The 25,422-nt window shown below is 38.5% G+C and overlaps 1 protein-coding gene across 1 annotated transcript in view; it reads right to left on the bottom strand.

Annotated features, from left to right (window-relative positions):
• Window positions 1-25,422, bottom strand: part of akap6 (A kinase (PRKA) anchor protein 6) — a 371,391-nt gene that overhangs the window by 55,676 nt on the left and 290,293 nt on the right. Inside the window, 1 exon segment of the mRNA XM_030127062.1 lies at window positions 10,390-10,536. Within this exon segment, the coding sequence (XP_029982922.1) occupies window positions 10,390-10,536 (147 nt within the window).

Raw genomic sequence — 25,422 nt, forward strand, 5'->3', positions numbered from 1 at the left:
TACGACAAGTCTATGTACGACAGGTCTACATACGACAAGGCTATGTATGACAAGTCTATGTACGACAAGTCTATGTATGACAAGTCTATGTATGACAAGTCTATGTACGACAAGTCTATGTATGATAAGTCTATGTATGACAAGTCTATATAGAACAAGTCTATGTACGTCAGGTCTACATACGACAAGTCTATGTATGACAAGTCTATGTACGACAAGTCTATGTATGACAGGTCTACATACGACAAGTCTACGTATGACAAGTCTATGTACGACAAGTCTATGCATGACAAGTCTATGTGCGACAAGTCTATGTACGACAAGTCTATGTATGACAAGTCTATATATGACAAGTCTATGTACGACAGGTCTACATACGACAAGGCTATGTATGACAAGTCTATGTACGACAAGTCTATGTATGACAGGTCTACATACGACAAGTCTATGTATGACAAGTCTATGTACGACAAGTCTATGCATGACAAGTCTATGTATGACAAGTCTATGTATGACAAGTCTATGTACGACAAGTCTATGTATGACAAGTCTATGTACGGCAGGTCTATATACGACAAGTCTATATACAACCAGTCTATATACGACAAGTCTATGTACGACAGGTCTATATACAACAAGTCTATGTATGACAAGTCTATGTACGACAAGTCTATATATAACAAGTCTATATACGACAAGTCTATGTACGGCAGGCCTATATACGACAAGTCTATGTATGACAAGTCTATGTACGACAAGTCTATGTACGACAAGTCTATGTATGACATGTCTATATACAAGTCTGTATGTGACAAGCCTATGTACAACCTCTATATAAATGACAGGTCTATATATGACCTGTCTATATAAGACAAGTCTATATATGACAAGTCTATGTACGACAAGTCTATGTATGAAAAGTCTTTGTACGACAAGTCTATATACGACAAGTCTATGTATGACAAGTCTATATACAACAAGTCTATGTATGACAAGTCTATATATGTTTATATACGACAAGAGTATGTACGACCTGTATATATACACGACAGGTCTATATATGACAAGTCAATGTATGACAAGTCTATGTACAACAAGTCTATGTATGACATGTACAGGGGTTGGACAAAATAATGGAAACACCTTAAAAAATCAACAAAATATAATTTAATATGGTGTAGGTCCGCCTTCTGAGGCAATTACAGCCTCAATTCTCCGAGGTATTGATTCATACAACTTGTGAATTGTTTCCAAAGGAATTTTAAGCCATTCTTCAGTTAGAATACCCTCCAACTCTTTTAGAGACGATGGCGGTGGAAATCGACGTCTTACTTGAATCTCTAAAACTGACCATAAATGCTCAATAATGTTGAGGTCTGGGGACTGTGCCGGCCATACGAGATGCTCAACTTCATTAGAATGTTCCTCATGCCATTCTTTAACAATTCTAGCTGTATGGATTGGGGCATTATCATCTTGAGGTGAAGGTGTTTCCATTATTTTGTCCAACCCCTGTATATATACAACATGTCTATGTATGACAAGTCTATGTACGACAAGTCTATGTACGACAAGTCTATAAATGACAAGTCTATGTATGAAAAGTCTTTGTACGACAAGTCTATATACGACAAGTCTATGTATGACCTGTATATATACCACGTGTATACATACAACATGTCTATATACGACAAGTCTATATACTACAAGTCTATGTATGACAAGTCTATATAGAACAAGTCTATGTATGACAAGTCTATGTACAACAAGTCTATGTACGACAAGTCTATATACGACAAGTCTATGTACAACCTGTATATAGCCCATGTATGTATACAACATGTCTATAAAGGACAGGTCTATATATGTCTATATACAACAGGCCAAGAACGATAGCAGCACAGGGTGGATAGAACATCACAACATTCTAGAACCAGACTAACGCACTTCAGCTCATGGTCTTCATCGTGGTTTTCATCGTGGTCTTCATCATGTTCTTCATTGTGGACTTCATCAAGGTCTTCATTATGGTCTTCATCTTTGTTTTCATCCTGGTCCTCATCCTGGTCTTCCTCCTGGTCTTCATCTCGGTCTTCCTCCTGGTCTTCATCTCTGTTTTCATCCTGGTCCTCATCCTGGTCTTCCTCCTAGTCTTCATCTCGGTCTTCCTCCTGGTCTTCATCTCTGTTTTCATCCTGGTCCTCATCCTGGTCTTCCTCCTAGTCTTCATCTCGGTCTTCCTCCTGGTCTTCATCTCTGTTTTCATCCTGGTCCTCATCCTGGTCTTCCTCCTAGTCTTCATCTCGGTCTTCCTCCTGGTCTTCATCTCTGTTTTCATCCTGGTCCTCATCATAGTCTTCATCTCGGTTTTCCTCCTGGTCTTCATCTCGGTCTTCATCTCAGTCTTCATCCTGGTCTTCATCTCGGCCTTCATCTCGGTCTTCATCCTGGTCTTCATCTCGGTCTTCATCCTGATCTTCATCCTGGTCTTCATCCTAATCTTCATCCTGCTCTTCATCCTAGTCTTCATCCTGGTCTTCATTCTAGTCCTCATCTCAGTCTTCATCCTGGTTTTCATCTTGGTCTTCATCCTGGTCTTCATCTTGGTCCTCATCCTGGTCTTCATCCTGGTCTTCATCCTGGTCCTCATCCTGGTCTTCATCCTGGTCTTCATTTTCCTGTTTTGCTCTGATTATTATTCTTTATTCAAAGGTCATCGTTGGTTTATTAAAGGTCAGATCTTTCAAATCCTGTAAATCTGGAACTGTTTCACATCATTTAAATCCTTCAGACTTTCTCTATCATCCTTAAACTTTGCCTGAGCGTAGGAAAGGCTGCCTCCTCCTCCTCTCCTCCGTTGCCGTGGCGTTCCAGAGGAGGTGATCAGTCTTTACTCCTCGGTGCAGATCGGTTCTAACAGATTGGAAAATGAACATCTGTGTTTACGTATCATCACTCGGTGAACGCCGCCGACTGCACCTGCAGCTTCCGTTACTGATGAGACCCGTCCACCGCTGGTAAACGCCGTCTGTTTGGGCTGAAAAGGGGCGGGGCTTTGGAGTTTTTGACAGAGACAGCGGTTGTACCGTCACACATCAGCGACTGTCAGGTTAAAACGTGTCAAAACGGTTCAGGACGTTGAAGTTTGTTGTGTTGCTTCATGTTTCATTCATTGATGGAGCTTCACAGTCTGAATCTGACTCTGTCTGAACCTTTAAACTAAAACCACTGAACTGATTCAAACAGAACTTTATTGAAAAAGACAACGTGGGTTCAACTACAGTGAACAGTCCAGTCTGCGGACGTTCAGCCTGGGTTCAGTTCAGTCTACATTTGTTCTGATCGGTTCATCAGATCATTCAGTGATTCTTAAAAAGTGTGATATTTCGGTCCGTGTATCTGTTGGTAATTGGATTTCCTTTTCAGAAACAAAAGAAAAACTAGTGGTTAATTGTGACTCACGTTTTTTATGTAATTTTCTTATCTTTTCTTTTTTTCTTTTTTTTTTTTTTTAAATCATTTTACATTTTTTACATTTATTTTTTGGGTCTTTAACCCTTTCGCACATACTGGCCACTACAGTGGACAGCTATTCTACAGCTGTTCTCTTGTATATTCATGGATTTTAAAAAATTTTTTTTTACACATAGCTTTATTAAAGTTTTAAGACACTACGTATCTTTTCTGACATGAATTGGTAACCTTGTGTAGATCTCCCCTGAGAATAAACCACAAGCCACCCCCCCCATAGTTTTCAGACAATTTATCAGTAAATACATGTTTCGTTGCTTCAAAAATTAAACGCATGGTGTCCAGCTGATTATTATAAAAAAAAATTCACTTTTGTATTTTTTAACGTTTTTTTTTTTTTTTTTTTTTTTTTTTTTTTTGTTTTTTTTTTTACTTTTTATTTATCTTATCTGTTTATTTATTTTTATTTTTTTTATGAGAATTTTTTCAATCACACTATTTTTTTCCATGTTTAAAGAGAAATGAAAACACTTGGGGAAAAAATCTTGACTAAGGTTCTCGTAATTCTTGCATGAAAGGGTTAATGAATCTTTGTGTTATTTTTTAATCTTGTGTCATTTTTCACCTTATATTTTCTTTTGTTTAATTCTTAATAATAATAATAATAATAATAATAATAATACAATAAATACAAAAAACATGGATCTGTGGTGTCATCAAAAAATAGAAAACAAAAAAATGAAAGAAATAAAAAACTTATTTTTTAAGTCAGTCCATAAACCTATCTCTCTCTCTCTCTCTCTCTCTCTCTCTCTCTGTCCGTCCGTCCATCCATCCATTCGTCTTTGTAATCAGAGTTCACGGCCGTGGAAACAGCAGGATTCCTTCATTGACACTAATTATCATCTTCATGTTGTAGATTAGATCACAGCTGATTATCCTAAAATTAGCCTCAGACTCACAACTGTCCTGTTCTGTGTTTCTGATGTTGTATCGCTGTGTCGTTGTGTGTCCGTTATTGAGTATCTGTTGTGTGCCTGTTGTGTGTTCGTTGTCATGTGTCTATCCTGTTGTGTGTTTGTTTTTTTTGTTGTATCATTAGTCTCTTTTCCATTGAACATCTGCGCAAAACTTTAGCGATATTCACTAAATATGTTAAAAACAGAAGTGTGTAATGTCGGTTTTACCATTAAATCACAAATACGATGATTTGTTTATTTATTATCATGAGATGACATGAGAAGTCATTCCATAAACATGGCGACAATCAAAATTATCGTGTTGATTTATAGATATATTCATTATTATTCTATATTCCTCCTCTATCTTCTCCTAAATTCTAAACTGATGTGTTTTCCTGGTGTGTCCACACATACACACACGTTTGGTTTAAACGCTTCTTCGCTTGTTGTAACATCCGCCAACATCCATATTTTTTTTGTTCATGTGACTCATGTGTGAAATATTCAATTTGTATTCATAAGTATTTAACCAGTATTCATTTGCATGCCAGAAGTTATTCTTAGTGTAATGTGTACATTGTACCAAGGTTCTAATAGTTTTGGATTTTTCATTATAGTTTAGTTTTATTTAGTTTTGACTTTTTTTTCTCTAATTCTGTTAGTTTTAATTAGTTTTTAGCGCAGGTTTGATAGTTTTTATTAGTTTTCATTATTTTCTAAATGCTTAGTTTTAGCATTAGTTTTAGTTTTTTTGTATCTTTTCTCTTCTTCTCCATCGTATTCAAATAAATCCCAGACAGGACTCTGCTGCTTTCTCCTAACTTTAGTCTCCATGTTTCCAGGTAGAGTGGGGACCAGAAGACGACTGGAAACCACAAGTGACCACAAGTGATAGACCGTTAAATATCATATGGTGCCAGCAGCTAAACTGCTTGAGGGAAATAAATCTATTTCATATCAATCCGACATTGACAAAGACGAAAACGAAGGGAATTTTAGCCATAATTTTTATATGTTTTAGTTAGTTTTGTAAGCACACAATACAGTTTCAGTTATCGTTTTTTTTTTTCTTTTAATTATAGTTTTTATTTATTTCAGTTAGCAAAAATGTTTTTACAATTCAAGTTTTCGTCATTTTGTTAGTTTTCGTTAACGATAATAACTTTGCATTGTACCAGAGTAGCTGACTGTTCTTCCTGGGAGAACCGCTACTAAAAGACACGTGTGCCTATGGAAAGTTTTCAAAACATGGTGAAAAAAAGTGCATGTGAGTGGGAATTTTGGCCATTCTGGGAAATAATTTATGTACTCTAGGAAAAAGTTACATATTTATATATGATAAACTGATACTGGGAAATAGTTGCATATGTATAAATGCTGTCCAATCCAGACAGAGACTAGTAAAAATGTACCCTATCATGGACAAAGCCAAAAAGGCGGGTTCTAACATCACTAGAATAATGTTCTAAATATGGTAAAAAGGGGTGTGGCCTATAACTAAAACCCAGCCTACTTTTGGGCAAATAAAAATGGTCTCCCAGAGCGAAAAAGTCAGTTGTTTCTGCAGATTTCAACTCAGTGTTTATTTTGTGTATGAATAAACACTTTATGTGGCTCGAATTCGGCTCGATCTCCAACTTTGACTCGACTTGGTGTGCATTTACTGGACGAAGCTCCACTACTTAGATTAGGGAGGACAGAGACAGAAACTCAACATTCCAGAGGACAGAGACAGAAACTCAACATTCCAGAGAACAGAGACAGAAACTCAACATTCCACAGGACAGAGACAGAAACTCAACATTCCACAGGACAGAGACAGAAACTCAACATTCCACAGGACAGAGACATAAACTCAGCATTCCACAGGACAGACATAAACTCAGCATTCCACAGGACAGAGACAGAAACTCAACATTCCACAGGACAGAGACATAAACTCAGCATTCCACAGGACAGAGACAGAAACTCAACATTCCACAGGACAGAGACATAAACTCAGCATTCCACAGGACAGAGACAGAAACTCAACATTCCACAGGACAGAGACATAAACTCAGCATTCCACAGGACAGAGACATAAACTCAACATTCCACAGGACAGACATAAACTCAACATTCCTGAGGACAGACATAAACTCAACATTCCACAGGACAGAGACATAAACTCAGCATTCCACAGGACAGAGACATAAACTCAACATTCCAGAGGACAGACAGAAACTCAACATTCCACAGGACAGACAGAAACTCAACATTCCTGAGGACAGACATAAACTCAACATTCCTGAGGACAGACATAAACTCAACATTCCAGAGGACAGACATAAACTCAACATTCCAGAGGACAGACAGAAACTCAACATTCCACAGGACAGACATAAACTCAGCATTCCACAGGACAGAGACATAAACTCAACATTCCACAGGACAGAGACATAAACTCAACATTCCACAGGACAGACAGAAACTCAACATTCCTGAGGACAGACATAAACTCAACATTCCTGAGGACAGACATAAACTCAACATTCCACAGGACAGACATAAACTCAACATTCCTGAGGACAGACATAAACTCAACATTCCACAGGACAGAGACATAAACTCAACATTCCACAGGACAGAGACATAAACTCAACATTCCACAGGACAGACAGAAACTCAACATTCCTGAGGACAGACATAAACTCAACATTCCTGAGGACAGACATAAACTCAACATTCCAGAGGACAGACAGAAACTCAACATTCCACAGGACAGACATAAACTCAGCATTCCACAGGACAGAGACATAAACTCAACATTCCACAGGACAGAGACATAAACTCAACATTCCACAGGACAGACAGAAACTCAACATTCCTGAGGACAGACATAAACTCAACATTCCTGAGGACAGACATAAACTCAACATTCCACAGGACAGACATAAACTCAACATTCCTGAGGACAGACATAAACTCAACATTCCACAGGACAGACATAAACTCAACATTCCACAGGACAGAGACATAAACTCAACATTCCAGAGGACAGACAGAAACTCAACATTCCACAGGACAGAGACATAAACTCAACATTCCACAGGACAGAGACATAAACTCAACATTCCACAGGACAGAGACATAAACTCAACATTCCACAGGACAGACAGAAACTCAACATTCCTGAGGACAGACATAAACTCAACATTCCACAGGACAGAGACATAAACTCAACATTCCACAGGACAGACAGAAACTCAACATTCCACAGGACAGACAGAAACTCAACATTCCACAGGACAGACATAAACTCAACATTCCACAAGACAGACAGAAACTCAACATTCCAGAGGACAGACAGAAACTCAACATTCCACAGGACAGACATAAACTCAACATTCCACAGGACAGACAGAAACTCAACATTCCTGAGGACAGACATAAACTCAACATTCCACAGGACAGAGACAGAAACTCAACATTCCAGAGGACAGACATAAACTCAACATTCCACAGGACAGACATAAACTCAACATTCCACAGGACAGACATAAACTCAACATTTCACAGGACAGACAGAAACTCAACATTCCTGAGGACAGACATAAACTCAACATTCCACAGGACAGAGACATAAACTCAACATTCCTGAGGACAGACATAAACTCAACATTCCACAGGACAGACAGAAACTCAACATTCCTGAGGACAGACATAAACTCGACATTCCACAGGACAGACAGAAACTCAACATTCCACAGGACAGACATAAACTCAACATTCCACAGGACAGACAGAAACTCAACATTCCACAGGACAGACATAAACTCAACATTCCACAGGACAGAGACATAAACTCAACATTCCACAGGACAGACAGAAACTCAACATTCCAGAGGACAGACAGAAACTCAACATTCCACAGGACAGACACAAACTCAACATTCCACAGGACAGACAGAAACTCAACATTCCTGAGGACAGACATAAACTCAACATTCCACAGGACAGAGACAGAAACTCAACATTCCAGAGGACAGACATAAACTCAACATTCCACAGGACAGACATAAACTCAACATTCCACAGGACAGACATAAACTCAACATTTCACAGGACAGACAGAAACTCAACATTCCTGAGGACAGACATAAACTCAACATTCCACAGGACAGAGACATAAACTCAACATTCCTGAGGACAGACATAAACTCAACATTCCACAGGACAGAGACAGAAACTCAACATTCCACAGGACAGACAGAAACTCAACATTCCACAGGACAGACATAAACTCAACATTCCACAGGACAGAGACATAAACTCAGCATTCCACAGGACAGACATAAACTCAACATTCCACAGGACAGAGACATAAACTCAACATTCCACAGGACAGACATAAACTCAACATTCCGCAGAACAGAGACATAAACTCAACATTCCACAGGACAGAGACATAAACTCAACATTCCACAGGACAGACATAAACTCAACATTCCGCAGAACAGAGACATAAACTCAACATTCCACAGGACAGACATAAACTCAACATTCCACAGGACAGAGCCACAAACTCAACATTCCACAGGACATACAGAAACTCAACATTCCGCAGAACAGAGACATAAACTCAACATTCCGCAGAACAGAGACATAAACTCAACATTCCACATGACAGAGACATAAACTCAACATTCCACAGGACAGACAGAAACTCAACATTCCACAGGACAGACATAAACTCAACATTCCACAGGACAGAGACATAAACTCAACATTCCTGAGGACAGACATAAACTCAACATTCCACAGGACAGAGACAGAAACTCAACATTCCACAGGACAGACAGAAACTCAACATTCCACAGGACAGACATAAACTCAACATTCCACAGGACAGAGACACAAACTCAACATTCCGCAGAACAGAGACATAAACTCAGCATTCCACAGGACAGACATAAACTCAACATTCCACAGGACAGAGACATAAACTCAACATTCCACAGGACAGACATAAACTCAACATTCCGCAGAACAGAGACATAAACTCAACATTCCACAGGACAGACATAAACTCAACATTCCACAGGACAGAGACATAAACTCAACATTCCACAGGACAGACATAAACTCAACATTCCGCAGAACAGAGACATAAACTCAACATTCCACAGGACAGACATAAACTCAACATTCCACAGGACAGAGCCACAAACTCAACATTCCACAGGACATACAGAAACTCAACATTCCGCAGAACAGAGACATAAACTCAACATTCCGCAGAACAGAGACATAAACTCAACATTCCACAGGACAGACATAAACTCAACATTCCGCAGAACAGAGACATAAACTCAACATTCCACATGACAGAGACATAAACTCAACATTCCACAGGACAGAGACATAAACTCAACATTCCACAGGACAGAGACACAAACTCAACATTCCACAGGACAGACAGAAACTCAACATTCCACAGGACAGAGACATAAACTCAACATTCCACAGGACAGACATAAACTCAACATTCCAGAGGACAGACATAAACTCAACATTCCAGAGGACAGAGACATAAACTCAACATTCCAGAGTGGAAGAGTGACAAAGGGACCAAAGACGTCTCCCACCTGCACCCGTTAAGTTTAGACAACATGTAAAAAGGTCTTTCCATTACAGTTTTGTGTGACATACCATTTACGCTACGCCTGAAAAACCACCTCTTGCCAGCGCAAAAATTTTTAATCGTAAAACAAGAGTTTTGGCAAAATTGTTGTTTTTCCATTTGGTAAATTTTTATGTGCAAGTTATATTCACACAGTTTCAGGGTCAATGGACTTGTGTGCTGTTGTGTGTTTGTCATTGCATGTTGATCATCGTATATCTGTCATGCTGTTTCCGTTGTTGTGTGTCCGTCAGGTTGTGTGTCCGTCAGGTTGTGTGTCTGTTGTTGCGTTACCTCCAGTTGTGTCCAGGTGTGCGTCAGGTTGTGGACTTTGCGGTGGAAGTGGGCGGGCAGTTCGGAACCACTCCTCTTCAGGGACTCGGCTCGGCCCAGAACGCTGGTCCTCCTGGTTTCCATGGCCATCAGCTCAGCGTGGCTGCTCTGGGGACGCAAAGGCAAAGACAGTCAGACGGACGGACAGAACTGAGACGGACAGACAGAACTGACCCAGGTTTAAATCAGACCATGATTACAGTAGAACTAACCAGTCTTTACTGAAGCTGTGGAATCAAAGTGGAAAAAAAATATTTTTGATTTAATGTTCCTTTTCTTTTTTTCCCTTTATTTTATAATTTTATTTATGGATTTTCAACAGCTTAATATAGACGCATCATACAGTGTGTGCATTTTTACTGTCCTTCTTAACATACGTCCCAACCCCCAACTTAGGTATAAACATAAACATGTAAATATATAAACCAAAAGACATCAGGAATATGAACAGGAGGCACAGAGCATTCACACAAAATCTACATGTGAAAACAAAAGCAAAAATAAATAAATAAATAAATACATAACAATTATAAAAATGTTTAAAATTTCTCAAAACTGTGAACAAACTTTGTAGACATTGTCCCAAAGAAGAAACATAAAATTTGAAATGAATCCGACCAGTAGTTTCATCCGAGAAGGAATTGCTGATGAAGACGTTGACAAAGATGACAACGAAGATGATGATGATGATGAAGATGAAGATTGGTGTGGCTAAAATAACAAGGAAACCATGACCTCGGGACGCTGTCAGGGAATCTCTCCCATTCTTTATTCGACAGAGGTTTTATACAGGGGTGATCTGACATCAGTGTTACCATAAAAGGAAACCAACCATCTGATGCACACCAAATATGATGTTATGTTATTAAGGACCCTCTTAGAACAGTTTGGAAATGTGCTTGTGAGAACTTCCGGTCTTCTTGACTTGGTCTTCAACCAAGCTTCCACTTCCCACTAGGTCGCTCTGACCTGTCAGTAGCCTTTCCAGGAAACAGGACACACACACACACACACACTCACCAAGGCTATTATCATTAACGAAAACTAACGAAATGACGAAAACTAGAATTGAAAAAACATTTAACTGAAATAAATAAAAACTATAATTAAAAGAAAAAAAAATAACTAACTGAAACTGTATTGTGTGTTTACAAAACTAACTAAAACGTATAAAAATTATGGATAAAATTCCCTTCGTTTTCATCTTTGTCGATGTCGGATTGATACGAAAGCGATTTATATCCCTCAAGCAATTTTAGCTAGCAGCACCATATGATATTTAACGGTCCGTCACTTGTGGTTTCCAGTCGTCTTCTGGTCCCCACTCTACCTGGAAACATGGAGACTAAAGTTGGGAGAAAGCAGCAGAGTCCTGTCTGGGATTTATTTGAATACGACGGAGAAGAAGAGAAAATACACGAAAAAACTAAAACTAAACTAAAACTAAGCATTTAGAAAATAATGTAAACTAATAAAAACTAGCAAACCTGCCCTAAAAACTAATTCAAACTAACTGAATTAGAGACAAAAAAGTCAAAACTAAATAAAACTAAACTATAATGAAGAATCCAAAACTATTATAACCTTGACACACACACACACGCGCACGCACGCACGCACACACACACACACACACTTTACTACAAGTTACTTAACTTCATGAAATAAGATACACATACTAAATATTTCACCAAAATTCACCATAAGATGACACCGGACACAGTGCCTTTACAGCTGGGGTGTCAAACTCATTTTAGTTCAGTTCCACATTCACCCCCGTATGATCTCAAATGGGCCAGACCAGTAAAAGAGTACCAGAGAAAAAAGTAAAATTACATTATGATAATGTTTACGTCTACATCGATTCCTTAAAAATCTGAATTGCATGAACAACTTGAAATGTCTTAAAAAAAACAAGTGCAGTTTTAACAAAATTCTGCCTCAGTTTATTCTTTACACATGTGCATTACAACTTACGTAACAATTACAAATACACAAAACATTTAGTAACAGGTAGAATATTGATAAAATGGCATTTACTTTTCTCAAAATATTTCACGTTGTTCATATTTGTTCAGGTTATTCACATTTTTTTTAAAAGGACAGTTTGTTAATATAAACATTTTCATGTAATTTTACTTTTTTATACCTAAGCCAAGATAAAATCTGCAGTTGTCATTATTTATAGGTTATTATGACAGTATTTTTCTGGTCTGTATGTGTCTGTATGGAACCTGAAATAAAATTACTTTTACACTATTTATTGTTAATATCTTCAGTAGGGCTGTTAGAAAATATCACTTCTGCAATATATCATGATAATTTATTTCACAATACTGTATTGATATTAAAAAGTACTGTATCGATATTTTTAGGTATTTATTCAAATGCAGATAATTTGGAGGTTCATTTTTGTTTTTCTTTATTGTTTATATCTTATTTATTATTATTTAACACTGTTTTATTAAATAATGGTTATTCGAATCATCCTAAAAGCACTTTTTCCTGTCTGAGAGGCAGATGTTAGTTCCTTTGTTGGGATTGAACTAAAATACTGTTCTGATGTTAGTTCTGATCTAATAGAATATGAACATTTGAATAGGATCTTAAACTGTAATGTCTGTGAAACATCATTTCAGTTTGAACACAGGAACATTTTGTGATATAACATTAGATCCTGTTGTAATCAAATAAAAATGTGTTCAGTATTTGTGCAGATTTCTGGTGTAATTCAGTTCTTCCAGCAAATAATAATTTCAAACAAACAAAAAATTGCCTTTTTAACAGTGTCATGATATATCGTGATATATCGTATCGTAATTCTAGTATTGTGATTTGTATCGTATCACCAGATTCTTGTCGATACACAGCCCTAATGTTCAGTGTAATTTTTGCATTTCATAAATTCATCCTATGGGCCAGATTGGACCCTATGGCGGGCCGGATTCAGCCCCCGGGCCGTATGTTTGACACCTGTGCTTTACAGTAACTCATGTCCTATCGGCGCTGAGATAAAACTGCTAAATGTTGATGGTCGTCCGTTTGGTCTGTTTAGTCCGTTTGGTCATGGTTTGTATTGCGATAGAATCTCTAAGATGTAACAGATGTTCTTTTTAGTTGTTTTTGTTGGTGAAACTGTGTCAGAAGCTGTTGGAAGTTTTTTCTGTTTGGTGATGTACCTTGTGTAGCGCATAACATACTGATATTCTAAATGTGAACCTTTCAAGCCCTTTTTACCTCCGCCAAGGAGGTTATGTTTTTGCCGGTGTTGGCTTGTCTGTCTGTCTGTATGGAAGATAACTCAAAAAGTTATGGACGATTTGGATGAAAATTTCAGGAAATGTTGATACTGGCACAAGAAACAAATGATTCAATTTTGGTGGTGATGGGGGGGACGGGGGGGGACTGATCTGCCTTGGCAGAGGTCTGTGCTCTCCAAGTGCTTTTCTAGTTTTTTTTTGTCTGTTTTTTTTTGTTGTCTTTTTTTTGTTAATGGAGAAGGTTGGTGTACTTGTTCTTGGGTTTGTTTGAATGTAAAAAATGGAAATTGTGCAACAATTTATTTTCAGTTGATGTGTCACATATGATACGGTGTTTGTATTGCCCAGTTTCTATAAAACTCCAAATAAACAAAGGTTGGAAAAAAAAAAAGAATCCGTTGGAAGGTGTCGTAGTCTCAGCCGACCCCATCCAACACTAGGGTGGAGCCGACCGACTCTCAAACGTCGTCTTTTCGTCATCGTCCTTTAATCGTCTTAAAACAGGGCGACTTGTTTTTTGTTGTTGTTGTTTGCGACTTGTGTTGATGAAATGTTCGGGGGAGTTTCGGGTTCTTTTCAGTCGCTGCTTCACCTGCTTTGACCACTTTAAAGCTCACACTCTGCAGCTCGGCAGACGGTGGGAATCAAACGCCACGGCGGCGGCAGCGGTGGCGCTCGTCAGCGTCAGACTGCACAGGCCTTTCAGAAGAACCCGCCGTAAAGAAACAGCGGTTTTGTAGCTGAACCTTCTCCTCCTCCTCCAGGTTTTGGGCTTTTGTTTGAGCGCCGCGGAGGGAAGTGAAGCAGCTGCACCACGGTTTTCTATTTCTGAATCAAAAGTCAGTGTTTAAGCACGAGCGTGGAAACAGCGGGACGGAGCGCAGAGTCTGAAAGTCAGGCTTTGACGGAAGACGCTTCTGTTTGAACCGACGTTCATCAACAGCTGGAAAAGATCAGCGACCACCTTCACTTCTATTCATCTGACTGAAAGCATGGAAGAAATATTCAACTGGTAGAAATAAAACAGGTTCAAACACCACAGTGACTTTATTTACTGTCAGGTGTAAATATCTAACACTAGTTCGACTCTATTTTTTTTTTTTTTCTCATATTGTCTCTGCATTCTACTTTCTATAGTTTGTGTTGATGCTGAAAACATGCAAAGAAAACAACAGGATCACTGATGGACTGGACTGAAGAGCAGGTTTACAATCAAAGCCCATCCTTAGAGGACTCTGTAGACCCAAGAACTGGTCTGTGGTCTGATCCGGATTAAATGGAACCACAGTTTTATTGATTTGTCGACTTAAAAACAAACAAACAAAAAACTATAAAAGGAAGTTACAAAAGAGTACGATAGATAGTACGATAGATAGATAGTACGATAGATAGATAGTACGATAGATAGTACGATAGATAGTACGATAGATAGTACGATAGATAGATAGATAGATAGATAGATAGATAGATAGATAGATAGATAGATAGATAGATAGATAGATAGATAGATAGATAGATAGATAGATAGATAGATAGATAGATAGACAGATAGATAATCACCAAGGGGAAATTCAAAATACGGTCACCACTCCACAGAAACAGTCACAGCACATCAACAATAAATAAATGGTTTAATAATAGGTTTATGATTGACTTAAAAAAAAGTGCTTTTATTTCTTTAATTTTTTAATTTTTAAAATTTTTTTGATGACAGTTTTTTGTATTTATTGTATTTTATTATAATTTTTTAGTTTGTTTGTTTTATTTTTTTTGTACTTTTTACATTTTTTTTATTCCATTTTTTTTTTTAAATGTTAAAATTAGTTTTATTACAATTTTTTGATGATGCCACAGAGCCATTTTTTATATATATATATATATATATTTTTTTTTAATAACGCCACATATCCATGTTTGTTAGTATTTATTTTATTGTATCTATTTATTTATTTAAATATATTTATTTATTTATTTATTTATTTTAATTTTTCCATTTTTTTATTTTTAATGTTTAAATTAGTTTTTATTAAAAAAAATTTTTCTTTGTATTTTTTTTTTTATTCCACAGATCCATGTTTTTATGATTATTTAATTTTTTTCACAGATGCATGCCTTGTCGTCTCTCCTCCTTTCGTCCTTACCTTCCTTCTATCTCCTTCTTTCTTCCTTTTATCTCTTCCTTTCATCCTTTTATCTCCTTCTTTCCCTCCTTCTATCTCCTCCTTTGGTCCTTTCCCTCCTTCCATCTCCTCCTTTGGTCCTTCCTCCTTTTATCTCCTCCTTTCATCCTTCTATCTCCTCCTTTCTTCTTTTTATCTCTTCCTTTCATCCTTTTATCTCCTCCTTTCCCTCCTTCTATCTCCTCCTTTGGTCCTTTCCCTCCTTCTTTCTCCTCCTTTGGTACATTCCCTCCTTCTATCTCCTCCTTTGGTCCTTTCCTCCTTTTATCTCCTCCTTTCATCCTTCTATCTCCTCCTTTCTTCCTTTTATCTCTTCCTTTCATCCTTTATCTCCTCCTTTCCCTCCTTCTATCTCCTCCTTTGGTCCTTTCCCTCCTTCCATCTCCTCCTTTGGTCCTTTCCTCCTTTTATCTCCTCCTTTCATCCTTCTATCTCCTCCTTTCTTCCTTTTATCTCTTCCTTTCATCCTTTTATCTCCTCCTTTCCCTCCTTCTATCTCCTCCTTTGGTCCTTTCCCTCCTTCTTTCTCCTCCTTTGGTACATTCCCTCCTTCTATCTCCCCCTTTGGTCCTTTCCCTCCTTTTATCTCCTCCTTTGGTCCTTTCCCTCCTTCTATCTCCTCCTTTCATCTTTGTCTCCTCTGGTCTCCATCGTCCATTTGTCTCATTTGCGTCCTGTCTCTTCTCCATCTTTGTTTTCTTTTACTCTATCGCTCCTTCAGCCTTCATCTCCCGTTTACATCCATCTTTTTCTCTGCTCCTATCAATCTCTTCGCTCTTTTCTTCCTTCTTTTCAGTTGTTAGTGTAACTCTCAAAGCGACGCCTAGATCTTTTTTTTTTTTGCTTAATTTCCCTCCTCCTCCTCTCTTTTCTCTTTCTCCTCTTTTCATTTTCTGCATCGATAGCTACTTGATTCTACTTTTCCCTTGTCGTTTATCATTACCGCCCGGCCCCATTTGAATATTTAAATGTCTCTTCTCCGTCGGGGGGGTGGACGCCCGCATGTGTGTGTGTGTGTGTTTTTGCTGCGCTGTCATCAGAGAGGCGGCGGCCATTTTTCAACGTCGCCGATTCTGATGGAGATGCTATCGCTCGGCGCTTCACGGCCATCCATCCCCTTCACTTAGCTAATAGCCACGCCGCCAGAACGAGGGATCGACAGCAAAAAAGAGACGAGTGGAAGGTAAATATGTCTGCGTCGCACTCGTCTAACAGTCAGGAAATTATACGATTTATTCGCTGATGGCAAATATTGATTTAAAAAGGGGAAAGGGAGTCGGGGGGGAGAAGGAGAGGGGAGGGGGTTGTTGTTGTTGTTGTTTGTTTGAAGGATGCCACTGATCCAAAGTCAAAGAAAAAAGAGAAGGGGGGGGGGATAGACACAGCGATTAAAATGCATGAGATCCGAACTTTGAGATAAGTGCTGAGAGAGGGATCTGGGAGAAATGGTGGTGGGGGGGGTTAGAGAGGGGGGGCATACATGGATGGATAGTTGTGATGTATTCATGCCTCCAGTCAATCTCCATGCAAGGATGGACTGAGATACACAGGCCTGAGGACGGAGGAGGAAGAGAAGGAGGAGGAAGAGGAGGAGGAGGAAGAGGAGAAGGAAGAGAAGGAGGAAGAGGAGGTGGAGGAGGAAGAGGAAAAAGAGGAGGAGGAGAAAGAGGAAGAGGAGGGGGAAGAAGAGGAGGAAAAAGAGGAGGAAGAAGCAAAGCAGAGCAAGTGGAGGAGGAGGAAGAGGAGGAATGACACCAGAACTGAACCAACACCAAGAACAACTGAGATCAACCTGAAACTAAACTGAGTTAACGGTTGAGCCAAACTGAAACTGAACAGTGATGTAACACAGAACTGAAACAGACCAAAGTCAAACTGAAATAAAAACAGACCAAAGTCAAACGGAAACTGAACTGAAACAGACTAAAGTAAAACTGAACTGAAACTGACCAAAGTAAAACAGAAACTGAACTGAAACTGACCAAAGTAAAACAGAAACTGAACTGAAACTGACCAAAGTAAAACAGAAACTGAACTGAAACTGACCAAAGTAAAACAGAAACTGAACTGAAACTGACCAAAGTAAAACAGAAACTGAACTGAAACTGACCAAAGTAAAACAGAAACTGAACTGAAACTGACCAATGTAAAACTGAAACTGAACTTAAACAGACTAAAGTAAAATGGAAACTGAACTGAAACAGACCAAAGTCAAACTGAACTGAAACTGAAATAAAACAGACTAAAGTCAAACTGAACTGAAACTGAAATAAAACAGACTAAAGTCAAACTGAACTGAAACTGAAATGAAATAAAACAGACCAAAGTCAAACTGAACTGAAATAAAATAAAGACTAAAGTAAAACTGAACTGAAACTGAACTGAAACAGACCAAAGTCAAACATTTACATTAAAACAGTTATTGTGGAAAAGCTATGTTTGTGTTGGACGTATTTCGATGTATTTCAGTTGAAAAATGCCGGCGTTTACCAAAAACAGAAACAGGGAGATAAACGCTTGACGAAACAGATGAGGAGGAAAGAGGGGGAGAACGAGGGAGGGAGTGAGGGGGAGGAAATCAACAAGCCCTCCTCAGTTTAATTTGGTCTCCATATTAATGAGCAGGAGCTGAAATGTCAGCAGAAACGCAGTCATACATGAAAAACATTTAATGCCTTTTGAACACTGGGCTTTTTCTGTTCTGCACATTCATCTGATCCAACAAATGAGAGAAGTTTGTCCAAGAACCAACCAACGCAACCATTCTGTCGGCGCGGCAACTAAAGTTGAAGAGGAGTGATAAGGAGGATCCTCCTCCTCCTCTCCTCCTTCTTCTAAACCTCCTCCATGTGACAGATGATGACGATCACCTCCTCATTACACTTTCATACTAAACCTTCAGATTAAACAGCTGATGATTATTTTACTTCAACTAAAACTAAACTCAGACTAAACTGTTACTAAACTCAGATTAAATTCAGATTAAACTGCAACTAAACTCTGACTAAATTCAGACTAAACTAACTAAACTCAGACTAAACTCTAACTAAACTAACTAAACTCAGACCAGACTAACTAGAGTCAGACTAAACTCAGACTAAACTGGAACTTAACTCAGACTAAACTCAGACTAAACTCTAACTAAACTAACTAAACTCAGACTAAACGAACTAGACCCAGACTAAATTTAGACTAAACCAACTAGGCTCAGACTAAACTAACTAAACTCAGACTAAACTCAGACTAAACTAACTAGACTCAGACTAAACTCAGACTAAATGAACAAAACTCAGACTAAACTCAGACTAAACCAACTAGACTCAGACTAAACTAACTAGACTCAGACTAAACTCAGACTAAACTAACTAGATTCAGGCTAAACCAACTACACTCAGACTAAACTCAGACTAAACTAACTAAACTCAGACTAAATCAACTAGACTCAGACTAAACAGACTAAACTAACTAAACTCAGACTAAATTAACTAAACTCAGACTAAACTAACTAAACTCAGACTAAATCAACTAGACTCAGACTAAACTCAGACTAAACTAACTAAACTCAGACTAAATTAACTAAACTCAGACTAAACTCAGACTAAACTAACTAAACTAAGACTAAACTCAGACTACACTGTGCTGCTCAGACTTTCCACTGAATTAAACTCTTCTCTTTGGACAAAAAGAGGGAAAAAAAACAGACTGTCTTTGCAAACAGGTCGGTGACAAAACACCCGGCAACATGTTTTAATCATCACCATGGAAACCAAATGAATGAGACGTTTGAGAGGCCGGTGAAGACGGAACCCCATTCACCCATTCCAGTCACATGACCTTCTGTGGGGGTGGGACCATTAAAGCCTGGGCTCACATTTGGGTGTTTTTGGATAGTTTTGTTCCATCTGTGACCAGCAGGGGTCCATCTGGTACCAGAACCACCATGGAACCGACCCCATGGATCCACAGACTGGATAAAGGTTAAACCGCACAGTTTCCATCAGTTTTATGGAATCAGCAAGTTTTATTAAGCTCAAACTCAGATGTTTATTTTAACGTAGACAAAATAACACTGTGTCTGATAATGTTGACGTGTTGCATCAGCTGATAGTTTACATCATAGCTCTGTTAGCTTAGCTCTGTTAGCTAGTTTAACTCGTAGCACAGTTTAGTCTGAACCGTGGATCAACAAACGGCTACTTCCCAACATCCCGTGGGTTATTTTATTCAATACTTCATTTATACTTATTTGGTTTATTTTCTATTCCTTTGTAAAATTATTTTGTTCCTTTTTTCAATATTCTGTTCCATATTTTCTTAATTTTATAGATTTTTTTTTCTCGTTTTTTGTAAATTTTAGTTGATTTTGTAAAATTTTTAGTGGATTTTATTTATTAGTTTGTTCATTTTTTGTTCATTTTAGTTAATTTTGTTCATTTCTTTTTAATATTATTCCGATGGTGTCTTTTAAATTCTGTTGCTTCGGTTCATTTTATTGTTTTCTTATTTTGTCTACTTTTTGTCTGTTTTATTTACTGTTGGTCTAGTTTTTTCATTTTTTTTTTTTGTCCGAAACATGGATCAACAAACAGGAACTGAGCAAAGACGAGAACATCCCATAATAAGTCCAACCACATTGTTTTTGTTCCCAAACCTGAACAGAACAGATCACAGTCTGATTCCAACACTGATTGATTTTGAACTTGAACTGAACATACGTCGATGAATCACATTAACAAACAAAACCAGAGAAACACTAGTGTTTGAACTGAGTGGGGTTTAGTGTGTGTGTGTGTGTGTGTGTGTGTGTGTGTGGGGGGGGGGGGGGGGGGGGGGGGCTGGGTGTAAATGGAGGGAATAGTGTGTGTGTTGTTGTGTTGTTGTGCGTCTGTGTGTAGACGGAGTGGTACCAGCAGTGGGATGCCACCACAGAGCGATGCCAGGTGACCTTTAACCCCCTAAGAACCCTGGGAATTCTGTCATGGACAGTAGGAAACAAAACCACAGAAGAAGAAAAGATGGAGGAATGTGAGGAAAAGCACACACACACACACACACACACACACACAGACACACACACACACACACACACACACACACACACAGACATGTACACACAAACACAGACACACATACACACAAACACGCACACACAAACACAGACACGCACACACACACAAACACACACACAGTTGTGAACATGAACACAGGTTCAAACAGACTCAGCAGGAAACAAACATGAAAATAATGAGAAGATAAAAGATTAATGAAAGAAAGAAAAAAGAAACAGAAGAAATGAACAAATGAATGAATGAATGTTCATAGTGTGGGTCAGTGTGTGTGTGTGTGTATGTGTGTGTGTGTATTAGGTCAGTGTGTGTCTATTAGTGTGGGTCTGTGTGGGTCAGTGTGTATTAGTCTAATACATACTAGCATGTATTAGTGCGGGTCAGTGTGTGCGTGTGTGTGTGTGTGTATGTGTGCACCAGTGCATCTGTGTGTGTGTGTGTGTGTTAGTGTGTGTGTGTGTGTGTGCGTGTATCAGTGTGTGTGTGTGTGCGTGTGTCTGTGTGTGTTGTGTGTATGTATGTCTGTGTGTGTGCATCTGTTTGTCTGTTTGTGTGTCAGTGCATCTGTGTGTGTGCATCAGTGTGTATCTGTGTGTGTGTGTGTGTGTGTGTGCATCAGTGTGTATCTGTGTGTGTGTGCGCGTGCATCTGTGTGTGTATGTGTGTGCGTGCATCAGTGTGTATCTGTGAGTGTGTGTGTGTGTGTGCCAGTGTGTATCTGTGTGTATGCGTCTGTGTGCGTCAGTGTATGTCTGTGTGTGTGTGTGTGTGTGTGCGTGCGTGTGTGTGTGTCCAGCGGACCATCCATGTACCTATAACCGACAGACAATCTTTATTCTAATGAATGAAGGTTCCAAGGTCAAACGGAGAGCAGGGTGATGAATGACACACACACACACACACACACACACGCACACACATTAATTGTTGGTGCTGTCTTTGTGATATCGTGTTGTTTTGTTGGTCCAGTGTGTGTGTGTGTGTGTGTGTGTGTGTGTGTGTGTGTGTGTGTGTGTCGTCGTCTCCTTCAGTTGACATTAAACATTATTCTGAGCCTGTCGACTTTAACAAACGTCAGTGAATCAAACATGTTCACAGGTTAAAAAAAAAAAAAAAGAAAGAAAGAAAAATGATCAAACCACAGACCAACCTGGGATTTAAGGTGGAATTACAGGGTTTATTTAAGACTCACTGCTTTAACATTTAACCCTTACAGACCCAAACAGTCGAAACCAGCCACTGCTCTAAACTGTCTAATACCTGTTGGTCTAACTGATCCGATCAATACATGAAAGAACTGGTGTCAAATACAAGTTTAACTCAATTTTTCAGAGGATCAAATGTACAAAAACTTGTAAAATAAGCAAAATACTTGAAAATAAGGGAGAAAATGAACGAAAACGCCTTGAAATATGGCATAAAAGTGGACTAATCCTTCTAAAGTGAAGAGAAAGTCAGCAAAATACATGAAAAATGAGGAGAATTTATCATTTCATTCCATCCAGAACCCTGTATTTATTCAGTTAACCCTTAAAAACATAAACTATCGACTGATGTTTGGGTTTTTAACCACTTTACACTAAAACAAACGTGACACAAATGTGTATTCATCATTATTTATAGGTTATTATGATACTGTTTAACTGGACTGATCCACCTTAGATCAGATTGGTCTGAATGATACAAACTCTGCATCTTTCACTCCTGTTTGTTTGTTTCACTCTTGTTTCTTTCTTTTTGTTTGTTTTTTGTTTGCTTCAGTCTTGTTTGTTTGTTCCAGTCTTGTTTCTTTTTGTTTGTTTGTTGGTTGGTTTCAGTCTTGTTTTTTTATTTCACCCTTGTTTCTTTCTTTTTCTTTGTTTGTTTGTTTGTTTGTTTCAGTCTTGTTTCTTTCTTTTTGTTTGTTTGTTTGTTTGTTTCAGTCTTGTTTCTTTCTTTTTGCTTGTTTGTTTGTTTCAGTCTTGTTTCTTTCTTTTTGTTTGTTTGTTTCACTCTTGTTTCTACCGGTGTTTTCTGACCTGGTTTGTTGTATTTTGCTGCTCTTAACTGTTACATTTCCCCATGGTGGGATAAATAAAATCTTATCTTAGTCTCGTCTTAAACTCATTAATTCACTTGAAAAATCTCAAATATCGTCTGAGATTGAAATCTACACATTTGTAATAAACAAGAGTCATTAGATTTATCTTAGTCTCATCTAAACTTAGTCTTATCATATTTTATCTTAGATTTATCTTACCTTAGTCTTTTCTTAATCTTATCTTAGTCTTGTCTTATCTCACCTTAGTCTTATCTTATCTTAGTCTTATCTTAACCTTATCTTATCTTAGTTTTGTCTTATTTTACCTTAGTCTTATATTAAGTTTATCTTAGTCTCATCTTATTTTGGTCTTATCTTATCTTACCTAAGTCTTATTTTATCTTAGTCTTGTCTTATTTTACCGTAGTCTTATCTTATTTTAGTCTTGTCTTATCTTACCTTAGTTTTATCTTATGTTATCTAAGCCTTATGTCACTTTAGTCTTATCTTAGTCTTGTCTTATGTCACCTTGGTCTTATCTCACCTTAGTCTTATCTTACCTAAGTCTTATCTTATCTTAGTCTTGTCTTATCTTACCGTAGTCTTGTCTTATGTCACCTTAGTCTTATCTTAGTCTTGTCTTATCTTATGTTACCTTAGTCTTATTTTAGTCTTGTCTTATGTCACCTTAGTCTAATCTTACCTTAGTCTTATCTTAGTCTTATCTTATCTTAGTCTTGTCTTATGTCACCTTAGTATTATCTTACCTTAGTCTTATCTTAGTCTTGTCTTATGTCACCTTAGTCTAATCTTACCTTAGTCTTATCTTAGTCTTATCTTACCTTAGTCTTATCTTAGTCTTGTCTTATGTCACCTTAGTCCTATCTTACCTTTGTCTTATCTTAGTCTTATCTTAGTCTTGTCTTATGTCACCTTAGTTTTATCTTACCTTAGTCTTATCTTAGTTTTATCTTACCTAAGTCTTATCTTAGTCTTGTCTTATGTCACCTTAGTCTTATCTTACCATTGTCTTATCTTGGTATTATCTTATCTTAGCCTTGTCTTATCTGATCTTATTTTATCTTAGTCTTGTGTTATCTTATCTTAGTCTTACCTTATCTTAACCTTGTCTTATATTATCTTCGTCTTATCTTAGTTTTGTCTTATCTAACTTTAGTCTTATCTTATCTTATGTAAATCCTGAACTAAAATGAGTTTTACATCTGATTGTTAATAACTTCAGTATAATTTTTGCATTTCACACCTCCATCCTACAGCCGGGATTGGACCCTGGATCGGACACTTTTAGCAGGCTGGATCGGACCCTTTGGTGGGCCAGACTTGGACCCTGGGCTGGATCGGACCCTTTGGCGGGCCGGATCGGACCCTTTGGCGGGCCGGATCAGACCCTTTAGCGGGCCGGATCGGACCCTTTGGTGAGCCAGACTGGGACCCTGGACTGAATTGGACCCTTTGTTGGGCCGGATCGGACCCTTTGGCGGACTGGATTTGTCCCCCAGGCCGTATATTTGACACCTGTGCTTCAGAGTGAAACTGTGCAAACATGTTTACAGCCAACCTTGGCCTGACATTGGCTCGACGCTCGCTTCGATGCCGGCGTCAAAACTACTTTTAATGTTGTATGAGGTTCCCGCGCGGTGTTTTCCGTGTGTGGGAGCGCGTTAGCGGCGGGTGGAGCGAGGCGGGCGGCGTTCCTGGGAAGACGAGGGAGTCTCAGGAGAGAAAGAAATACAGAAGGAGAGAAGGAGGAGAGGAAGGGGGGGGTGGTGGTGGGGGGGTGAAGTTGGCGAGATGCTGCTGAGTCGTGTCTCTTTGTTCTAAAGCAGATATATCCCCGACTTTATCAAGACTGACAGAACAAACGCACAGGAAACAGCCTCCCACAGGACACATAATCCACACACACACACACACACACACACACACACACACACACACACACACACACACACACACACCTACTGTCTGTGCAGAGTTCGGAGGTTTTCATCAGTTTTATTTGACTCCACTTTGGTTTTTGATTCTGGTTTGTTTTTGCATAAACTGCTTCGTTTTGTGGAAATTCTGGTTTTATTTTATTTGGACTCGTTCCGCCGTTGGTTCTCATCACCTTCTGTAATTATCATCACATCGTCTCCTTTCAGATACCGGATCTGCAGGAGGTCTTGGTTCTCCGGTTCCACTGACTCGGCAGAACCGACGCGCCTCGGCGTCCTGATGTAAGAAGAAGAAACCGGATAAATTATGTAAGAGCTGATCCGTCTGTTACTGGGATTAAAACGGGAAAACTACAGAGAAACTGAAAAAAAAAAACCATGAAAAAACTGCAAAGAGACGAAACACTGATGTGGACTCGAACCATCAACTAAGACTGTGGGTTTGAGAGATGATGTCACACAGGAATAGAATAGAATAGAATAGAATAGAATAGAATAGAATAGAATAGA

This window comes from Sphaeramia orbicularis, chromosome 22, assembly GCF_902148855.1.
Source record: "Sphaeramia orbicularis chromosome 22, fSphaOr1.1, whole genome shotgun sequence".
In the NCBI taxonomy this organism is placed as follows: Eukaryota; Metazoa; Chordata; class Actinopteri; order Kurtiformes; family Apogonidae; genus Sphaeramia; species Sphaeramia orbicularis.